The 21,083-nt window shown below is 37.8% G+C and overlaps 1 protein-coding gene across 5 annotated transcripts in view; it reads right to left on the bottom strand.

Annotated features, from left to right (window-relative positions):
• Positions 1-21,083, bottom strand: part of PICALM (phosphatidylinositol binding clathrin assembly protein) — a 90,518-nt gene that overhangs the window by 28,269 nt on the left and 41,166 nt on the right. For 4 of the 5 annotated variants that reach the window (XM_090030620.1, XM_090030622.1, XM_090030621.1 and 1 more), the window contains exons 4-12: positions 19,742-19,844; positions 15,213-15,306; positions 14,611-14,722; positions 13,451-13,557; positions 12,882-12,923; positions 11,892-11,977; positions 9,787-9,910; positions 8,663-8,799; positions 5,964-6,064 (exon numbers count right to left, since the gene is read on the bottom strand). In XM_090030620.1, coding sequence (XP_089886746.1) covers positions 5,964-6,064; positions 8,663-8,799; positions 9,787-9,910; positions 11,892-11,977; positions 12,882-12,923; positions 13,451-13,557; positions 14,611-14,722; positions 15,213-15,306; positions 19,742-19,844 — 906 coding nt within the window. Of the gene's footprint in view, positions 1-928; positions 1,082-5,963; positions 6,065-8,662; positions 8,800-9,786; positions 9,911-11,891; positions 11,978-12,881; positions 12,924-13,450; positions 13,558-14,610; positions 14,723-15,212; positions 15,307-19,741; positions 19,845-21,083 lie in introns of all 5 variants that reach the window. The other variant, XM_090030624.1, reaches the window with a different exon arrangement.

Here is a 21,083-nt window from a genome sequence, read left to right as displayed (position 1 = left end):
CACACAGACGTAAGCGGAAGCAGCACCAACAGTGGTTTGCAACCTGAGGTGCCACCACATTCAAGGACTAGTGAAGTACAATGAGACTGACCTAGCCCAAGGCTCATAGATTTTATCAGACTTTTCCTGCCCAAAATTAGTTTCCAGTGTAGTCTAAGCTTACAAGTATGGGTCTGCCAGTCTAGCAAGACCTTCCAAAGGAAGAGAGACAAAAACCCCACAAAACAAAAAAAGTGTAATTAATTTATTTCACAATGAAAAAATGCTATTAATTCTTCACATTGAGAATGAATCCAATTACTGTATACTTAGGATTTACTACAACAGTCATAATGTTTCCAGAGACTTATTTCTTTATAATGGTCTGAAGCTGACCATTATAAAACTACCCAAGAGCTGTGTGTTAGTGAAGAAGAGTTTATCACCACCACAACACAACACATGTAGCTTCTGGTCAGCTACACTAACGCTGATATTATTTAAAACAATGGATTCTTAAGTAGTGGCCACACAACCACCAAATTATTCAAAATTAAAAATAGTCTTCCTCGCACAAAGTAATGAAAGCAAAAGAAATGGTTTTCATCTATTCCTCATCCTTATTTCCCCTAGGAACTTCATGAAATATGTTTCTCAGCCTTTTGGTTCAGACCAAGAGTAAGGAAACCTGAAATAAGCATGAGCACATTTGACCACATACTTCTGTCTACAATTGTAAAAGACATCTAAAAAAGGTTAACCACCATGCCACTTCAATGCATTATCTATTATAAACTGGGCAAATGTAATCAAATTGCCAAATAAAATATCAAGTTGCATAAAAAAAAGTTGTTTTCCAGGGAGGGGGAGGAAAAAAAAACAACTTTCGTACAAATTAAGATATTTCATAAACTGAATTAGAGAGCTAGTTAGTTAAAAAGTACTTTACCAACAAACATTTCATGTGTGGGTGTCCTAGTTGTGAAAGTAGGTACGTCAGAAGATACAACAGAGAGATGAATAGCATCATTAGTTTTTGTGAGGAAAGGATTTAGGCTGGGAATGGCATCATCAACAGCATCAATAGTAGCAGAGAAAGGATCTGTGCAATCCCAGAAAGCAATAGAGAAATAAGAAAGTAGAATTGATTTAGTAATAAGTGAGTTTAAAAACAGGAGTGGTAAAGAGTTCACATTATTTAATTACAAGAATTAAAAAAGATATGGAAGTCTCAAATAGGGCCCAGGAAGTACAGTTCTCAGCAAAAAGTTCTGGAAACACCTGAGCCAATAACTCAGAGAGCCCAAGCCCACGAACTCAGGCTTGACAAACTACTTGTAATCTTTGGAAAAACTCCTTTTACGAACAGACTACATGTAACTTTTTTCTAAAAAAATGTTTAAAGCAACAGGCAAGTATATGGATAATGTGGTTATTTTCATCCACAGATCCCAAAGTACTTCATTACCCCCCACCTTTTTAAACATGATCAATATTTGCTTTGTTCCTCTGTATCATGTCTGATGTGTGAATCATGAGCTGTCAGCATGACTACTTCTGTAGAGCACCCTGCTCTTGAATTATAGTCCTTGATACTATTATACAAATCCAAATCAGTGGAAGTTGCCCTATATTACTGTCTGTATTGTCCTAGTGCCTAGACTTTCTGGTTACTATTTTAAGCAATGTAGATATACACGAGTGCCTAAATGAAAACTGTAAAAATGTGTATGGTCTGTGCCCCCCTCTCTCCCTCCCTTTCCTGCCCAAATTCTGGGGCTTTCACAAGTCTTGCTGAAGGACATGCAGGCTGATTTCTTCCATGGGGACTGCAAATCAAATCCAAGACCAGAAGTATAGGCAAATCAAATTAAATTTACAAACAATTAAGTATTGAGCATGAATTTGACCTCTAAAAAAATTTAGAGTTTTCTGTAAATACTACTTAAATTTTACGTTAAGGCACTAGCTTTCCCTCTCATGTTAGCCCTGAGCAAAGTAGAATTTCATGCCTATAAAGTATTCTTTGAAGGCATTTAGAAGCCACACAGAATTTGGTTTCAAATTTAAAATTATTACACAAAAAAGCAGGCATGCTTTTCTCTCACGTTAAGTATGGCTCAATTGCTAGAATGAGTAGAAATAGCTTGAGATGGCTGACATAGCCTTTAATACAGGATAAAAATATTAAAATAGTGCCATAAGCTGATTTTGAAAGGGTAGTAGGAATCTTGTGTTCTTAAGCTTTACCTACATTTTGTGTTAACACTGAAGTCTCAAATACTAGTGTATTCCTTAAACTCTGCAATTCAAGAACTGCAAAAAATGTTAGCATAGGAATGTCTGTGATGGGTGTTGCGGCAGGAAAATCTGTGCTCTGACAAAATGAAGATAGTGTAAAATAGATTTTTTCTTTTGCTATCTTGCCCTTCCTCAGTTCTTGTGGTAGTCACCTTCTGACTGCATTTCCTTCCCTTGTAATGAACAGAAAAAATAGGTACATTTAGGATAGCCTATGATTAACTCCAAGTTCATGGAAAATGTTTACACACTTTTGCATTTTGACTTCTAATGTGCATAAATTAATTTAGCAAACAATATGCCCCAATCTAACATAGCAAGGGGAGTCCTTTGTGGTGTTTCAAATAATTGTTGCTATCTGAGCGGTGTGCATGCTGTTTAATTTAGATAAAAGGACCTAAAACTGCACTGAAGGAAGTGTTGATTAGTTTTATTTTGTATTGCTTTGAAGTTATGATCCATAGTAGTTTCTATTATTCTATAAAATGGACCAAGTAGGATAATTAACACTTAATACCATCTGTTCCCAGAATGCTTTCCAGAATGCTCCCAGATTGCATTAATGTTATCCCACAAGTTCTGGGCAACACTGTCAAGATACCAGTGAAGTTCTTCATATCCCTCTTGACTGCTCTTTTTAAACACTCCTATCTAAAAATATATTTTTTCAGTTAAGATTCTACCCACTCCATCCCGCTTGAAGCATCACTGGTTTGTTCAAATGTTTGACTGACTTGCTGTCTTAGTTAGCCATGTAAACACTGAAGTCAAGCAGAAGGTATAACAGGCTGGCACGTTAGAGTACCTTATTCAGAGGCATACACTTTCATAAGTGTTTCTGGTGAAGTACTGTCACTTAGGTAAGCTGTTGCCTAGAAAAGTTTATGCTTCTGAATTAGTCTTCAAGGTGCCACCCTATACTTCCTTATTGTGCTGTTTCCAATACAAGCAGCTTCCAAAAGCTTGAAAATGAATTAGCTGCAGTTTATCTAATTCAGCTAATTTATTTTAGCTGCAGCCAATTTACTTTAGAAGCATCAAAGAAGAATCCCCTTCACAACTGCAACTAGCCCTTAAAGCCAAATTCTACACTGGAACATTCACAGTTCACTCTCATCTCAAAAGGAGTATGGAGAGTGAAGATGGAGATTGGCAGCTTATTGGGTTAAAAAAAATATTTAAAACAGACATTTTAGTTTTTCAACCCAACTTCTCACTTTATAAAAGGAACTGCACTAATACTGCTGTAATTGCAAGGACAGACTCAGTCTTTTCAGAGAAACTGCATTACTAGAAGTATTGTATGCTACCGCATGCTTTGAACTGATTTACTCTCCTCACTTTTGATTTAAGATCTAGCCTCCTTTGCTTTAAGCAATCTAGCAAAATGCCTAGAGGTAGTGTTAAAAGTATTCATGCCCTGGTACCAATACATCCATCTGTATGTTCTAGATGAACTTTCTGGTAACGGCTTATAAGCCTAACTGATTTAGGAGTTTCTAAGTCCCGCCTTAAGTCCAATTTTACTCTGTCAGTTACCCCTGTACTGCCATACATACCCTTTAGGTTACCATATACACGAAGTACAAACATTACTACATCAGAAATTTACCTAAGGTAGGGATGCTGTGCAGTGGTTAGAGCACATGACTGGAAATAGTCCAGGTTCCATTCTTGGCTCTGCCACTGACTTGCGGTATGACCTCAGGCAAGTCACTTTACTGCTCAGTTTTCCCATCTGTAAAATGGGGAAAATACTTCTTACCTACTTCACAAGGGTGCTGTAAGAGTTAATGTTTGTGATATCACTTAGCTCTTTGAATGAAAGGTTATGCAAATATACAAGATGAATATGAAGAATTTTAGAATCACGATCTAAAAACTTTGGCATCCAAACCTGAAACCTTTATAGTTATTGACAAATCTATGACACTGAGAAAGGTGAGGACAATAAGCAAACAGATGAAGCCAATTTATGAAGGGACTTTATAATGACTAAATTTAAGGACAGAAAACTAAGCTGAATCTAGAGATATGCTATAGTGAGCAAATAGGCCTCTTTTACATGGACTAGTCTATCATTAGAAAAATCTTTGAAGCTCTAGAGAAACAAAGCAGAGGAACCAATACATTTCTCCTCATTTTTTCTTCTGACCTAAAATATTCTGTTCACAGGATTTTTGCATGTGCAGGCTGATAAGCTGTCCACATCAGTTCTTTCCAAGAAAGATGCTTTCTTCAGTAAAGTTTACACAAGGAAATGAAAGGCAATTTAAAATTGCATTTTATAACCTATATCACATCAAAAGTTGGTGAAGCACTGAGGAAGCTGGCACACTTTCAGAAGCCCCTGTGAAAAAAAGCCTCCCAAAATGCATGCCTGTTCTATAGTAAATATTTCCAGGAAATCACCTGAAATTGTAAGGCACTTCCTTACAGGCAAGTGTGACATGTCAGAGTTATACAGAATGCACACACATTTTGATAGGAATAGGAAATGTACTTTGTATTTTCTTATGAAAAAATTTATTCTTGCTAGTATGGAAATTGGCTAAAAAGCTAAAGCTCACAAAAAAACCCAAACATATCAGGTAAGTGGTTCAGTGATAGTATCTAAAGGAAAACCCACAAAACAATACTTCTGTTTTCAGTCATCCAGAAGTACATAAATCAGGTATTTTAACTCATGTTCTGAAGCCCAAGTCTCTAAATTCTTTTGGTTCAAGGGGCAATTTTATCCTGAAGGTTCACATGTGGATAGAATATGCAGGTTTAATAGACTTTTTGGTGTTTAGAAAAATTTGGAAGTGTGCATGTTGTCACAGTTAGCTGACTGACTAGCTCACTAAATCCTGCGTGTCTACACAAAGAACTATAGTTAAGCATAAGGAAATCATAAGTGTGTTTTCTATTAGTGCATGTTCACTGACATCCACATCACAGCTACTAGATCTTTCATTATCAGCAAAAAATTTTAAAAAGCTTAAACAGCTGGTAGAGAAAAGAAAAAAAGAAATGAACTGTATTCAGCAGGGTGGAGAACGGCTGGAGTCTGAATACTCTGGAAGCGAGTCAAAGCTTAGTTTAAATTCAACCAGAGTTCTTCGCCGCTTATAGCTATTCCTTTGCTATTTATCTTCACCAATTCTGCTTCCTTTTCTTATAGCTTTCTTCATCTGTTTATAGGCCATACTGCTTACTTTTCACTGTGTTTCACCTTCTAGTCTCAAACTTTTCTTGGAATTGTTTTGCCAAAGGCTTTAACCAGTCTCCTCCACACCATTTCAAATATGCCAGTTTTAAAAAGTTTGTGCTTAAATTTAAAATATAATGTCTTATTATTTGAATATCTGGCACTAAGAAAATCTTTGTAAAGCTGTTTCCCCCACAAGAGATGGAAGAAATCTTTAGTCACTGCTCTTTCATCTCAAAGTCCTTTATAACCCATCGCCCAACCAAATCCTTTTCTGTTCTGCACTCTAATTTCTACTTGCATTTTTTTTCCTTCCCTTTCACATGCCACTTACACTGCTCCTTGCTGAGTTTATTTTAAAAGCATTCCAACAAGTTCGTCCATTTTATTAATGAAAAAAAAAAAAAAAGTCAGACTAGGCTGTGGAGTATGCCACTCCTGGGAGTGCAGCTACACAGCCTAGAATCTTGAGCCAGTTTAGAATTCTTACCTCCCCATGTACCTCCTACTTGTGGCACAGTGGATACAGGATGTACAGGCGGATGAAAAGTTGGCTGCATGTCAAGCAGATCATTTGGCAGCTTTGATGTGCTACAGAGACAAAATTAGGACAATGGTTTGAACTATATTAAATAGTTTGATACAAAAGGCAAAGGCAACGTTATTATAGATACTGTCAACTACTACAAACGGATTCATTCAACAGGGACATGGATTAGACATTTTGAACAAAAGCTCACTAAAAGTTAAAAATTCTGTGGGGAATAGCCTCTGGATGGCTACACTAAGCTACTCTGCCATGCCACCCCTGCCCTCCCCCCGCCATTGGGCCACTCCAAAGCAGACAAACCTGGTGGGTCTGACCAACCATTCTTCCACCCTCTTCAGATCCTAATATTAAGTTGTAGACATGGTATACCTGTACATCATTGATTACAGCTCCTCAATTAGAAGCTACAGACAGCTCTGAAGTCCACCCCCACCATAGACCTGAACTTCCTGGGGCACAGCTGAGAATCTGGATCAGGGATCTAGCACTCATTAAGGAACTTTAAAAAAGTTTCAGTAAATACGCTGCCCAGAAGTTACTAGCATCAGTAGTGTTACTGCCTAAAAAGCCATCTAAACTATTAATTAAAAAAGACAGAAATGAAGGCCAAGCAGCAACCCACTGAGGGAAGAAAAGCCTTTGAATAATCTGATAGAAAATGGAGGAAAGGAACTCATCACAGAAGCTGTCTTTAAAAGACAAGTAAATGCCTTCAACAGAGCAGAACAGATTTTACGTTTAGACCTTTGCAAAACAAAGCACTGCATCTCTCCAGGACTTTAAGGGCACACTGAGGTATGTGGGTGTATTTTGTTCTGCAATTATGTAACAAATATTATTTATTCCTTTAAAACATTATTAAGAAATACAGGGGAACAGAATAACTTGAAACTCTGAACAAAGAATAAAATCACTTAAATGTGCTGTATGCAAATAGTTTTGTGCTACATACACATTTGTGGGTTTTTTCCATCCAGTTATAAGCAAAAAGGTTCACTTTCCAGATTAAAAAAAATAACAACTTATACATATGGTATTAACACTAAAAAAAAAAGTTAATTTCCTGTGAATTGAACTGGTCTATCACAGTCACTGTTCAGCTTGCAGGACTGTTAAAAGGTCCTTCCCTGTATAACTTTTAATGCATACTGAAACGTAGTGCATCAGCAGGTTTTGTAGTTTGGTAAGAATAGTGGTTACAAACAAAACCCTAAACTTAGAATCCCTAAAATATTCAGCTTCCAGTGATCTCCATTAACCTATCCATGCATAGGAGTGCAGATTTATCTGGCCATTAAGCAGAGATATCAATTACAGACTTTTTTGGGATCTCTCATCAGCCTACTGCTCCCTGTTGACCAGGAAAAACCATCAAAAGAAAAAAAAAAAAAAAAAACACACACCAAGAAGGAGATGAGAAAACGAGCAAGACTTAACTCAGGAACTATTTCTTTGTGTGTACTCTCTCTCTGCAATGGACAAAGGAAAGACTCTACAGAATCATTCTATTATCTATATTTTAAAAATTAAATACAAGCCAAAAGAGATTACATCATTTATCAGCTTTTCAGCTGCATTTGTCTTTTCCAAGCATAGCATTTCTGACTGCTCAAATAGCTTTGTGAAATTTCTGGGTTTCAGATAACTGAATGAGCATGCAAATATTTGGGTATCCATACAATACAACTACATCTAGTTATTCTAAAAATGCCTTGTCTTTAGCAAGCTACAGAAGTGCCACACGTTTACATTTCTACCTACAACCCTTACAGTTGGTGATAAACTTCAACTGTTGTTTTCTGCAACACCAAATGTAGTGTTTGATATATGCATTTGCTATATTGCTGGTGTCCCATAAATAGTATCCTATACATTGTTATCTACTAGGAAACAAGTGCATCACAAGGCAGACCATTTTTGAAGGACAGTAAATACTGGAAAGGAAGTATACAAGTTCCTATGTGAGCTCCACAAGGACAGTTTATTGGATTCAAGTCCAAAATGAAAAAGCTTTTGGACGACTATTCCCTACTTTCCACTTCATAGTGCTCCACAATATGGCACTATTCATTTGATTTCTGTGCAAATGAAGTTCAGAACTAAGCAGAAATGAGGGTATGCAAGGCCAAGATTAGCATGCTCTCAGTAATCCAGAATGCAGAGTTGCACTATCAGGAATTCTTCCGTATTAAATACACCAGGCACCCACCTGCATTTCAACTTGAAGTCTAGAAAGGTCACATAGGAAAAACAGCATGCTATAGCAATAGCATGTTGTGTACACTTAAAAAAAAAAAAGTGTGGACAAGTGGAACATTAAAAAGGTAAGCACCATCCTTGGCAGCCTCCAATATGAATTATAGGATCTTTCTAACCTATTTGGCAAGGCTCTTTGGGACAGGACATTTTGCAGTACTGAGTACAAAACCAGCTCCTATATTAATAAAGCCAGTTGCAAAGATTGTCAGCAGCATTTTTTTTGCATCAAACACTAATCTGGAAAGGGAGGAATCATTCTACATATACTTAGGTGCGATTGATGCACTCTAGCTAAAATTCTCTCTTTCAACATGCAATTGGAGCAGTTGGATGACCCCAGCTGGAGTTGGCTCGTAAGCAGAGTTACTCTAGAAGCATACCTGTTTGAAGAACTGGGGGTAGAAAAAATATCAGTGGCTGGTGCAGTCATTAAGCTTCCTGCTGCAGTTGACACAGGAGAAGCTGCTGTTGTTAAAGAGGTATGAGGTTTCTTTGCAAGTTCTTTTAGACGCTGTTCCTGTTGGAAAATTGAGCTGGCATAAGAAATCCAGAAACAAGATTTGTTTATAGGGCACAGAGGTACATAAATAAAAAACCCCAAAAAACCTGTCTAGAGAATTTTTACTCACTCCATACAACATCAGGGCATTTTTTTTTTTTTTTTTTTTTACACAAATTGTTTGCATATATACACAAGATAAACATCTATAAAGAATAAGAGTATGTTCCATATCTTTGAAACACAAGTTAACTGATAAACCAATATACAAAAAGAATACTATGTAATCCCTACAGCTCCTGAAAATGTAATACTAGCTAGCAAGTAAAATGCTATACATCATTTGAGGATGCTAACAATTTAAGAAGATGCAGATATTAAGTACCATATTTATTTGATTCCAAAATGAAGCTTTCCCCTCTCATTTAACACGGTAGAGGGAGGGTCCCTTGGCTTAAAAATTAAGTATCAGGAAATGGGGGCAGCAGCTGCTACAGCTCCACCTCCACCCCTGCACAGATTTAGTGTCATAGCTGCTGCCTGCCCTACCCCTGAATCCTGCCATCTCCCTGTAGCCTCTACCCCCCAGTCTCCACTGATCCTCCACCTGCCTCTCTCCCTCCCCACTTGCCTTTCCTCTGTGTCAACAGGCTATGAGCACACTGCAGCTCAGGGCACTAAAAACTTGACCTGTAGCAGCAGCACTCACAGGAAAGGCAGAGGTGGCAGAGAGCAAGCTGCTTGACCTCCCCCACAGCACCTATAGCCCCTACTGCTCTGCCCCCCTCCAGTGATGGGGGTATAAATTAAAGATGGCCCACCAGTAATTAGGTTCTTTACATGAAAAAAAATTATAGCCAGTCAATACATTTTCCATATATAGAACCTAATTATTGGGGGTGAAAGGTCTTATATTCAGGATCATCTTGAAATTTGAGAAACATTACAGTTAAATAAAACAAAAACAAAAACCAACCTTACTACTGGATAAGACGACATGCTTACCTTTAAAGCTTTTAAACGAGCCTGTTCTTCCTCTAATGCAGCTTGTTTTTCCCTTTCATCTACTTTAGTGAGAGACAGGCCAGTACTTGCAAGGGAAGAGACTGCATTGGAAAGGGTAGTAGCCCTAGAGTAATTGGACAGAGGGAGGGAAAAACTGGCTGTTCATGCACAACATGGGATGGGAACACATGATTAGAAAATGCTTTGCTTGCTTCTCAGATCATTTACAGAATGTGCATTTTTAAGCCAACAACATACTTGTTGCTGACTCTTGTAAACTGTTCTGTAAATGGTTTTTGGTGATATCTTTTATTGAACCAACAATAGTAGGAAGAGTTGTTAGATAAGAATTTGGGTGCAAAAGTGATCTGAAGTAATTTCACATGAGTTTATCCTTGTAGTTTTGTTCTGTTTCTCTGCTAAACTGTAAACTGAATTTTCAAAGATCTGATGTGCACATTTTGTACATGCATACGAAAGTTTTAATACCTTAGGTACTATTTGTAAGCAAGTACACTTTGAATGAAATTCAAAATTTTAACATAAACCAGATATTAAAATGAGTCTTTGGCTAGAAACAGACACTTCCCTAGTAAAGAGAATCAACTGTGTTCCAGCACAATTGATCTACTTTATTGGGTGAAACACATTGCCCCTTGTCTCACCCTTTATGATGCAATCCTAGGGGCAATGTGATCTCCCTGGTTTGCCCTATAGCTGTCTCCTTGCTGAATGGGAAGGTCAGGCTGAGCACAGAAATGCTTTCCCCCACTTAACCAGACTCACTTCTGTGATTGCTGGAGACTGGTCTGACTGAATAGAGAATCCCAACCTTCCCCACATATGCCTTGGTATATCTATCATTTTATTTTGTTTTTGTTTTTTAAGTTTGATGACAAGTTGAGAAATAATGCAAAGAAAGTGATATTTTCAAGTAACATATATAAAAGACTAAACATATTACATTCTGTATTTTATACCACACTTTTTCCCCACAAAAAAATTAGCCTTTGAACATCAGGGTGAGTTTGAGTGGGGCAGCTGATTTTCTGCCCAGGATAGGCAGCAGAGAAATGAGGTAAGATAGCTGCTGCTGCTTTTAATTCTATTCCCTCCAGTAGCCACAAGGCAGGGGTAGAACCCAGCACGAACAGGATGCAGTTGCACCCCGTTTTGCTTTCTGCTCCACCCAAAGTTTAAAAACCAACTATGTGGCAGCAGCAGTGGCATTTCTATTCAGGCAGTTTTGAGGGAGCCAGTTGACTTCATGGCTCATTATAATCTCTCTCTTTGCAGTTCAATTTTCACTCCATGGGTGTTAACCTTCTCACCTTTTTAAACACAGTCTTGATGTTCCACTAATCAAACTATCCTTTCTTCAGCAATGTCTGTCTGTTAGAAGAGACCAGGAGTAACTATTCCACTACCCTGCATGCTATTTTTAAGCTCTTTGGACTTCATGGATAGATCTAGAATTTCAGTTGTCAGCAGCTAGTTTCAGCTTTTGTTTGAGTGGCCAAGAGCTACCAACAATTCAGCTGCAAAAGGGTTAATACTGTACTTCCTGGCTATGCAGGAAAGAGAGAGAGTGAGAGAGCTGGAGATTATACGCTGTCCCTGCCTTCCAAAAAAAATAAAAAAAGGGCATGCAGTATGAGGGAAAATAGTTTAATGTTTAATTTAAGTTAGGAGCTCTCCTCTCAGTACTGTGGCATTTATCATAGGTTTTACATGACCTGCTCATAATTTTATATCCAGAAAAAGAACCATATTTCATTAAGTGTTTAAACAGTGAACAGCCACAGATATTAAAGTCTTAAAGGCATGCCTGCATGTTGAGTACATTTTAATATCTAATAGCGCAACCTAGATATGGGCACCTTTCCAAGCAATAAGCACCATGAGTTCTACAGCATTCACTTAAGTTCTGTCATTACATGTAAAGTAAAGACACTTTTCCAACATAAGTTATAAAAGCCACTCGCAACATGCAGAGTGCTTGTTTCTGTACTGTGGCAGCAACATCATGTTTATGGTATCATTTAGAAGAAAGGGATTCTAAAGTAACCCATCCGTCTGTTGTGTGACAGTAATAATATACATACCTGCTTGCAGCTGTGGAGTCTTTGATTTTCTTCCCTTCCAAAGAGGCTAAATGTTGTTCCAAAGCATCAAGGAGACTGCTTGGGGCCTGCAAAAGAGCAGTGAAGGAATAGATGCAAAAAATCCAAAACAAAAACAGACAAGAGCTGAAAGAAGCAGCTAATACCTTATCCCCCCAGTGCTGGAAAGTATAATTGGAGGGAAAGAAGTGTCTAAAAAACACCAAACAAATAACAAACCCCATCAAGTAATGCTAAAATTTCACTTTCAGTAGAGAAATCATTGAGCAAAGCATTTAAAGCATCAGGCAACATAGTATTCACCACCCTCCTTTGGCAGTGTCATTGGTCATGATGGTTTCATTATCAAAAACTACTGACTGAAAATGTGAAAAAAGTGAACAGTAAGAAAAGGCACAAAGAAAGAGTTAAGTGAGTAGCCACATTCCAAAGGACACTAAAAAACAGGAAGTTGGACCAAATCTGAAGCATGCGTATCCTCTGCAAGTCATCGTAAAGACTTAACTAACATTCTGAAGCCTTCTGCTAGAAAACAGCCACATTGCTAAATTTTAAAGTATTTGCAACTGCTCCATTCGCCAACTCCACACAGTCAGATCAGTTTATCATGCTTTTAAAAGCTAAGGATTGTGTTTAAAACTTGAATATTTAAATTGTTTGACTTGCGTTCTCTTGAAAGCAGAAAACAAAATCGAGTTTAACAGAATCCTTAACCTAAAAGCAGAACTGATGTACAAAATAAGTCAACAGTAAACAACTTAATTTCTCATGTATTAGTATCCCCAGCATTGGAGAACACCAGTCTATAAAAAAGGTGCCTCTCTGCCTTCCTAGGAATTAGAATTAAACTTAATCATGAACAGACAACTTATGCAAAAAAGCATAAATGAAAGACAAAAAACACCAAGTTTTTCTGATTATGCGATCTAGAAGCCAACATGCCATGCATTGACACATGCACACTTTATCTACCTGAGAAAGATCTGGAATGTCTCCTCTGTCAATTCCAACTTGCTGCAATAAAATAAATACAGTGAGCTTCAGAACCATCCTTCTGATTGCTTATAGACTTCAATGCTCAAAGAGAAATCATGTTAAAGTGAAATGATACAAGAAAAGCCAAAGCCATGTGTAATTGTGGTTCGGCCTGTAATGAGATTAAATTTGGTTGTATAAAAACTGAAACCACTTGTTTATTAAAATGTACATGCAGTTGTAATGAAGTTGGAATAAAAGTTCTCTCAGGGTTTAACAGTGGTTTGGTTAAGCCCTTTCATTAAGGTCCACAAGAAAAGGTTTTGAGAAAAAGCCAGGAAGTTCAAGACTGAGATATCAGGGAGTCTCATCTCTCAAAAGTAGTCTATGGAATTTGAGCACTACTGACATGCAGCGCACACAGCTGGAAAGAAATCAACTAATGGAACTGACATAACCTATCTGTCTCTTGAAGATTACAATGTACTCTACATGATATTAAATGGACACATCTTTTACTTTAAGAGCTGGCACTTCTGCCATAAAACCATGATGGCAAGGGTTACCTCTGCGACTTTGAGGAACTCTGAAATCCTTGTCATTCTAGTAAGAAACTTCTTATAAATGTCAAGACCTTCTTTACACTGGTTCTTTTTCATGTCGAAGTATTTCTCTGTAAAAAGGGAAAAATACTCAAAATCACATAAGACATTAAGCACACAGTACATGCTTTCCATTTCAAATGTATACAAGTAACAGCTGTGACTTAATGCAGAAAAGTATCCAAAGCCTTGTTTCTCCTGTCTTGTTCATTGTGGAAGTTGCTATGAAAGAGCCTTGCTTCAATCAGGGATGGAAAACAAGTCAGTCAGTCAAATCTCAGTCAATGTTTGTACATTCTTTCATCCTGTACAAATTAATGAAGTTTAAAAAACAACTCGATTGCTGGAGAGATGCAGCCTAAGATGTTTAATAATTCACTTTTCAGATAAGTGTATGAGGGGAACATGAAGGTCAAAACTATACAGCTACCCTGAAACACCTGGTCATAAGTGGGACTGTTAAGTTGAAGGCAAAGTAGAGGTGCACCACAGACAGAATCAGAGATGCGTGAACTTTTGTAAGCAACAGTTGACATCAGATAGACACTCTTAAGATCCAATTCCACCATCTGCCTAACTTTAGACTAATGTGGCTTAACTACCACTCTCTGCACATAGTTGCAGGCTGTTTAGTGGCAACTCTAACAAGGGACATTCACTCTTCCTTCCAAGATCTAAAAAGGAAAGACCGAGAACTACTATAGTTTATTAATACTGTATGTTGGCATTATTACTGGGAAATTCACTGTAGGAATGCACAGACTATAAAAGTTAGAACCAAAAGGCTTAATTACAAGAAAAGTAAAAACTCTTTAAGACTGCAGTGTAAACAAGTGTCAATTCTGCCATCTGATTCTGCACCATAGTTCTATGGGACAATCTGAAACAATGTTTCCATGCTTTAAAAAACAAAAAAAAACACAAAAGGAAATTGCTCATTTCTCTGGACCTTTAAGGATACTTGGTGGTAAAAAGCCTTGAAAAATGAAGACTAAAATGTTATTTTATTTATGTTCAGTGTTTTGGTGCTCTTAAGACACAAGTACAGTCTTTTTTTCCTGAAATTACAGTACAAACAGCTTACTGAAACAAGTACTGCAATACTGCAGAACAGAAATATTTACCCAGCAGGTTAATAATTCCTTCATTATATGCTGCAAAGAGTCTGATGGCATCTTTGAAGAGAAGCATGAAGGCAGCATTAATTACACCATTCGTAAGCTCATTGCTATTGACCTAGTGATATTAGAAAAAAGAAAAAAAAAACATGCGTTTAACTGCACTGGACTCAACTCACTAGAAAAAAAAACAAAAAACTTTCAGATAAGTTCCAACATTATTCACTTGTGAAATCAGTGAAACAATTCATATTTTATTAATAGCCAGCTGAATAGAGGATCAGCAGAGGCCAAACTAAATAAAATCTGCCCGCCAAAATACACGACTAACATTACAAATCAAGACAGCAAAATTGAAAAAAATTCAGTAATGTGTTTTAAAACCTCTTTAACTGCCTGCACTACTTATCAACTCAACATGACTCACTGGATACAGTCACTTCATAGTTTATGCACCAAGTGGAAGATATTTTTTGCTAATCAAACCAAGCATATTAGGAGTAAAGTTAAAATATTGTATCATCAGGTTTCACAGTGAACTTTGTAAAGGAAAAAATCCCACCGTTTTACTTGATGCTATGACTGATGGGTAAAACAATTAAACTTACATTGAAATCAAGAAGTGCATCCATCTGATTTTGTATAATTGGTACAGTTTTGAGAAGTTTTTCTGTGTTCATTGTTCTCATGACTCCATCAGCCCTATAATACAAAAAACACAAGTAAAAAATTCCCCAATCGAATTTTCAGAAATAAATTTCTACTGAAATGAAGTACAAGAATGAAATCAAAACAGTAGTTAGAGTTCAACAAAGAAGGCAGACATGTGATATTTAATGTTGTATGGCCAAAGAACTGTAAGTATAGCCATCAGAAAAAAAACATTTCATGGCCAGAAAGTAGTACTCATGATGGGAAGCTTCAAAAACTGATCTGTTCCAAGACTCAGGGAATTCTTAACACCAAAATGTAATGGTTTTGGGTGTGTGCAATTCACTAAGTGACTACATAAACATTACTGGCTTTATAAAAGCTTGCTTCAAAAAACAAAATAATTCAAGTATCTGGAAGAGTCTTCTCAAAAGTACTAAGAAGTATTTCTAAAACAAAGTACTTACACTTCTCTCTCATCATTTAAAGTTCTGTTTCAATATTGCTTAAAATAAACATATTATATTATATAAAGTGCATTAGTTAAGTGTATCAGCATCTTTTAAAAGTTCTCTTTAAATGTCAGAACTAAAAACACGCTGGTATCTTGCAACTGAAGGAACACTGAATCAAGTCGTACAATTAGATTTAAATTATGTACCGATTAATACTTGTAGCCTTATTTTTAACTAGAGTATCATTGTTATTTGGAATTATTTAACTGGTGGATGCTTCAAAAAGATATCTAAACAATGCATAGGTTAAGAGAAAAAAAGGTTAATTCAGGGAGAAAGAACAATGAACACAAGCCATCTATAAGAAAAAAAACCCTGCTCTCTATATTACTCACTAACATAATAAAATTTTTATCTTCACTTTTTTTTTTTTTTTTTAGACTTCAGTATCAAGGCATTTTATATTTCTACCTCAAACTTTTAACTTGCAAATTAAAATTTAAAATCTTCTAGTCTCTGCAGGGGAAAAAAAGCAGCTTAGGATCACTATAGCCGAAGAAAGCCAAACAGGAAAAGTAACCCAAACTGGAAGATTAATATATTGCTTCATATTAGAATTCTGAACCAGTAGGTATGCAGGGATGTGTGATAAGGCCTGAGTATAAGCCTATCTTATGGGGGAAGGGCACCATAAGGACTGGAATCTCTCTTATCCTTCAAGCTTTTTAAACTACTAAAGGCATTAATGAATGTGATCAAGGGGGGCAGGGGAGGAGTCATGGCTAAGAGGTCTTGAGGTGACCCAACAAGCCTATGGAGAACCCAAAAGGGATATGGCATAGAAGCTGCAGAAAACTATGAATAAATGCATTTCAGAAATCTAGCTACCTGTAGGATGAGGAAATAGAGCATGCCATGGACAAGAGGTCAATGAACTGACATTGTTTTCAGATGCATCCCTAGGGAACAAGTATCAAAGTTCCAATTAGAATATTAACTAGTCCTGAAACAAGTGCCACTGAAGTAGCAGTTATCAGGCAAAGCAGTCAGTGCTGAAAAATAGTAAGCCTTTTCCATTTAGCTTTATAAAAGATGATCTAGCTGAAGCTTTCCTGTGTTGGTGTAAAAAGGGTCCTACCTTCAGCCAAGCCCCTTCTTTTAGCTAGGTGTCAGCCAGCCAGTACTCAGGCTCTTGGCTATGACAACACTGGGTACAAGTGCAGGATCTGGCAACTGTGTAGTGACACCGCTGAGCAGAGAAGGCAAAAAGCTAGTGGGGCCTATATTGAGAGAGTCACCAGGTTGTATGCCACAAGTGCCTGGCCCATTACAGGACTATCAACTTGTGATGTCACATCTCATTTCAATTTTCTTTGGCATCAGGAGTTCCAAGACAGGAAATTGAGTTCTGGCATGCAAGGGATAGGAAAGGTATCTGCTAGCAAGACTTCAGAGTCCCCTCTAGATTAGGGATGTCAAAAATTAAAAACTTAATAGTTTAACCAGTATGTGCAGTAACAACTGGTTAGTTTACTGGTTCTCCTTTGGCTCAGCATCTGTGCAGTCTGGCAGGGGTGGGGGGAAGGAACTGCCCTGTGCCCCAGCAGGAACCAGAAGGCAGCAGGGTATGCAGAAGTGAGGGAGAGAGGAGCAAAGGAGGAAGGGGGACTAGCACTCAAAGCTTACGAGGAAGGCAGCCTCATGACTTACAGTTAAGCAGTTAGCTGCTGGTTCACAGCCCTCCAAGGGCAAGGCTTCAGGTGGGCTGTGTTGTCTGGCTGGACTTGACTCCTCCCCTTCCCCAAAGTCAAGTCTCTAGGATCAACTCCCAGCAGCAGCAATGTCCAAGCTGCTGTGTTATCAGTTAAATTGTTTAACCAATATTAGAGGTGGTTAAACAAGTATTTTTTAGATGACATTTACAATCGCTACTCTAAACCAGGTTTGACCAACCTTAAGTATATTTTATGGAAGTCTCCACTTACAAAAGATGTCCTGCAACACTATTCTACATAGCTCTATCCTTGACCGATTACTCAAGTTGTCTGAAAACTTCCAGAGTCATCTGCTAGCAAGGCCTCAACACCTGAAAGATGAATGGCAGTAAGGAATACATTAAGTCTGATACTGAATGACCTCCTGATATAGCATAGATGATGTATGGTTTGCAGACAAATGTATAGCTGTCCTGTTGGCCGTCAACACTTGAAATGTTAGATTTCTAAGAGAAGCACAAATTTTGGTTGCCACAGGAATGGCCATGATTTCCAGACCATGCAAGTCTAGGCAAGCTTCTTAAGGGAGCCAAAGGCCTTGGATAGGGACAGAAGTTACAAAAACCAATTTAACTGATTAGAAACACCCCTTTCCCTGCTCAAACTTATGGCTGGCTGTGACTGTGGACTTCAAATTCCAGAGGCACCTGGAAGAAGCCCCTGCCTGTGCTTGGAAGCAGGAAGAGTCCTGCTGCTCAGAGTCTGGACTGCGAGTCCCAGAGATCCCAGGCAGCAGGAAAAGGAAGAGAACACACAGCCCATGTCATGCTCTAACACCTCCCAGCTCCTGGCCTGAGCCACTGCAAGTATGTGGCTACATTTTCTGCATCAAAATTAAATGCATGTCCAGTTATTTCTCAGTTTAATCTCTGCAGCAAAGGCTGAATCAATTCAGCCTCGGGCTTTTTGACTGTCTGTACTTAGCCCTTGTGTACAAAGATGATTTAGACATGCCCTGCACTTTCATTTACAGGAAAGTCTGTTGGTGCACCTCAAGTAGGTCTTATCATGAGCTTGAGGAAAGCACTTCTTGCAAAAACCATGCACATGCCTGTTACTCATCTCTTGGGCAGATGCATTAATTTTCAGCTACCCTTTCATAGGCTGTATGCAAAGCCTGACAAGCTTTCACCCAGGCACAAAACCACGTCTAAGAAGTACAAAATAGGTTTCTATGCTGCTGAATGAGTGTGAAGTTGATTGATAGAAATCCACAACATAGTCTGGAATCTCTTACGATAAAAAGTTTGCAGGTTACTGAGAAACTAAACCAAGGAAAATCTACTTAATAAGGCCAATGGGATTTAAAGTAAACTAGCTACATAATCATACTAAGAGTTGCAAAAGGGCAAATGGGCGCTGCCTGGGTTCTGTCTTTCTGCCAACAGTGGTGAAAAGGATCTGAAGACAAGGTAGGCCCACTCTACCCTTCATGTCCTTGGACAACATGGAACGCATGAGGACATCCATGACAATAGACCCTACTACCCAATCTCACGTCCATGACAGGATGAACACCAACATGGACAAATACTGGAGAGGTCTGCTTTAGTTTACTGGTTTAGCCATTACATTAAATATGGCAGAAAGACTGACTAGCTGCTTTAGATACAGCTTCCATGAAAGCCACTCTGGCTCTATTTAAAATGGAGTGGACAATTCTATTCTGCTCCAAGAAGCAGCCATAAACATGTATGTGTACATATGTACTTGAAGCCATACACATGTGTACATATGAAGCCATACACAAAAATTTCAAGACCAGAGACTCGTACAGTCACTTTGAGAAAGGATGAAGAACAGAAGGTAGAGCAGAAGGTTTACACCCACACCTTTCCCAAACGAACTGCATAGACTCCAAGGCTGCCAAACTGTAGGACTGTAAGACAGCTTTGTATTCGTTATGGAACAGCTTTTTTTGCCATAATTAGGATCTTCACAAACTGCTACACAGGCAGTCTTCCATTACTTTTTTTTTTTTTAAACATTATTCCACAAAAAGCTTCCGAAGTAACACATTAGCTGGCAAAGATAACAGCAGACAGCAAAGCCTTTTCCATCCTATGTACTATCTAATGGCACAGGAAAGATTCAAGAACACCGTCATTCCCTTACACTAATGTTTTTAGTGCATGAATCATGGAATATAAACCAACACCCACATAAACCCCCAACATTAAATGTTCAAATACAACTCATTAGCATGCTTTGCAAGACAAATCTTTAAAAAAGGTAAAGAAAAACTGCAGCTCTTACCCTCTTTTTACCTTTGTAAAATCAAAAGCCACTTGTCTGTAAGAAACTGCTTTTTCATTCAGATACCTACTATACCTTCTGATAAATGTGGACATGTCATATCCTAAGAAAGAGGAAAAAAGGTTTTAGCAACTTATTCTTCTGCTTGCTTTTTTTTTTTTTTTTTTATTAATTAATAAAAAGTTCTGACCAGGGAGCAAGATGCACATGATTGGGTTTTTTTGTCCACAGCTTTTCCTTGCAATTTGTTTTATACTACTCATCTCAAAGGATTAAGACTGCCCTCAATTCTGTGAGAAAAGTTACACATTCTCTGTTAAGAGCTGTATATTTTATAATATGCACCTTGCTGCATATACCTAAATTCCCCCCTGCCCCCCCCAAGTATCCCCAAATATATCATGCAAGCAAGCAACTTAGTCTTCTTGACCAGCCTAAACAATTATTTTCCCAGAAGTGGAGTAAGCATTCTTATACAAAGTTTTTGGATATTAAGAAACATAAAAGAATTCCTTACATAGACATCATGCAGTGTTGCTAGTCCGATGAGCAAGTTTCCAGAACTAACACCACAGTCCATATTTACTCCTTTTATATTAGAAAAAAAGGGCCAAATGCCACTGATGTTTACTGCCTATACAAGGGTGCAGGGGCACCTAAAATTGATAAAAATGCTTCCTTGTGGACACAGGAAAAACAGTTCTATTCTTAGCTCTCTTCTCAGAAAAGGAAGTAGGAGAACCAAATCTTTAAAAACCTAATAAAGATCTGTCCCTATAATTCTATACTACTAACTTGAAAATTAAGTTGCAACTTGATGCCTGTGCCAAGTCCTGTTTACTATGAAGCCAGAATATGCAGATTTTACTACAATTAACAAATTGGAACAGCTACATAAAAATTGGTAGATGCCCCCACAACACTGTCCACAAGAAAGTTTAGCAACTTTAAGGACTGTTCCATACAGGAACTGAAATCACACTGAACTGCAGAAAGATTACCACACAGGGACCAGTAGTCATTGGGGTCCAACATCAAATTTGTTACATTTACTTTGCAAAAAGTTCTTGGCTCAGAAAAATCTACTCTTATGAACTGCCAAAGACTGTCATTTTGAAAAACTATTCACCTGTTAAAATGCATTACTTGGGCAGCAAGTGGAATTTTCCAAGACTGAATCCAATCATTGGCTAATTACTAAGTTAAAATGCAGTTCCGTGTATGCAGCAATGTTTAAGTTCTTTGGTACATAAAATATATTTTCAATCTAATCACATCAGGTGGTGGGATAAACCATCTCTTCCCTGTAAGCTCAAAGTGCCCAACAGAACAGGCTTCCAGT

The sequence above is a fragment of the Crocodylus siamensis genome, chromosome 1, assembly GCF_052110815.1.
Source record: "Crocodylus siamensis isolate JL-2025a chromosome 1, ASM5211081v1, whole genome shotgun sequence".
Lineage (NCBI taxonomy): Eukaryota > Metazoa > Chordata > Crocodylia > Crocodylidae > Crocodylus > Crocodylus siamensis.
Note: the sequence above shows the minus strand (reverse complement) of the source record. Positions and strands in the feature narration are given on the sequence as shown.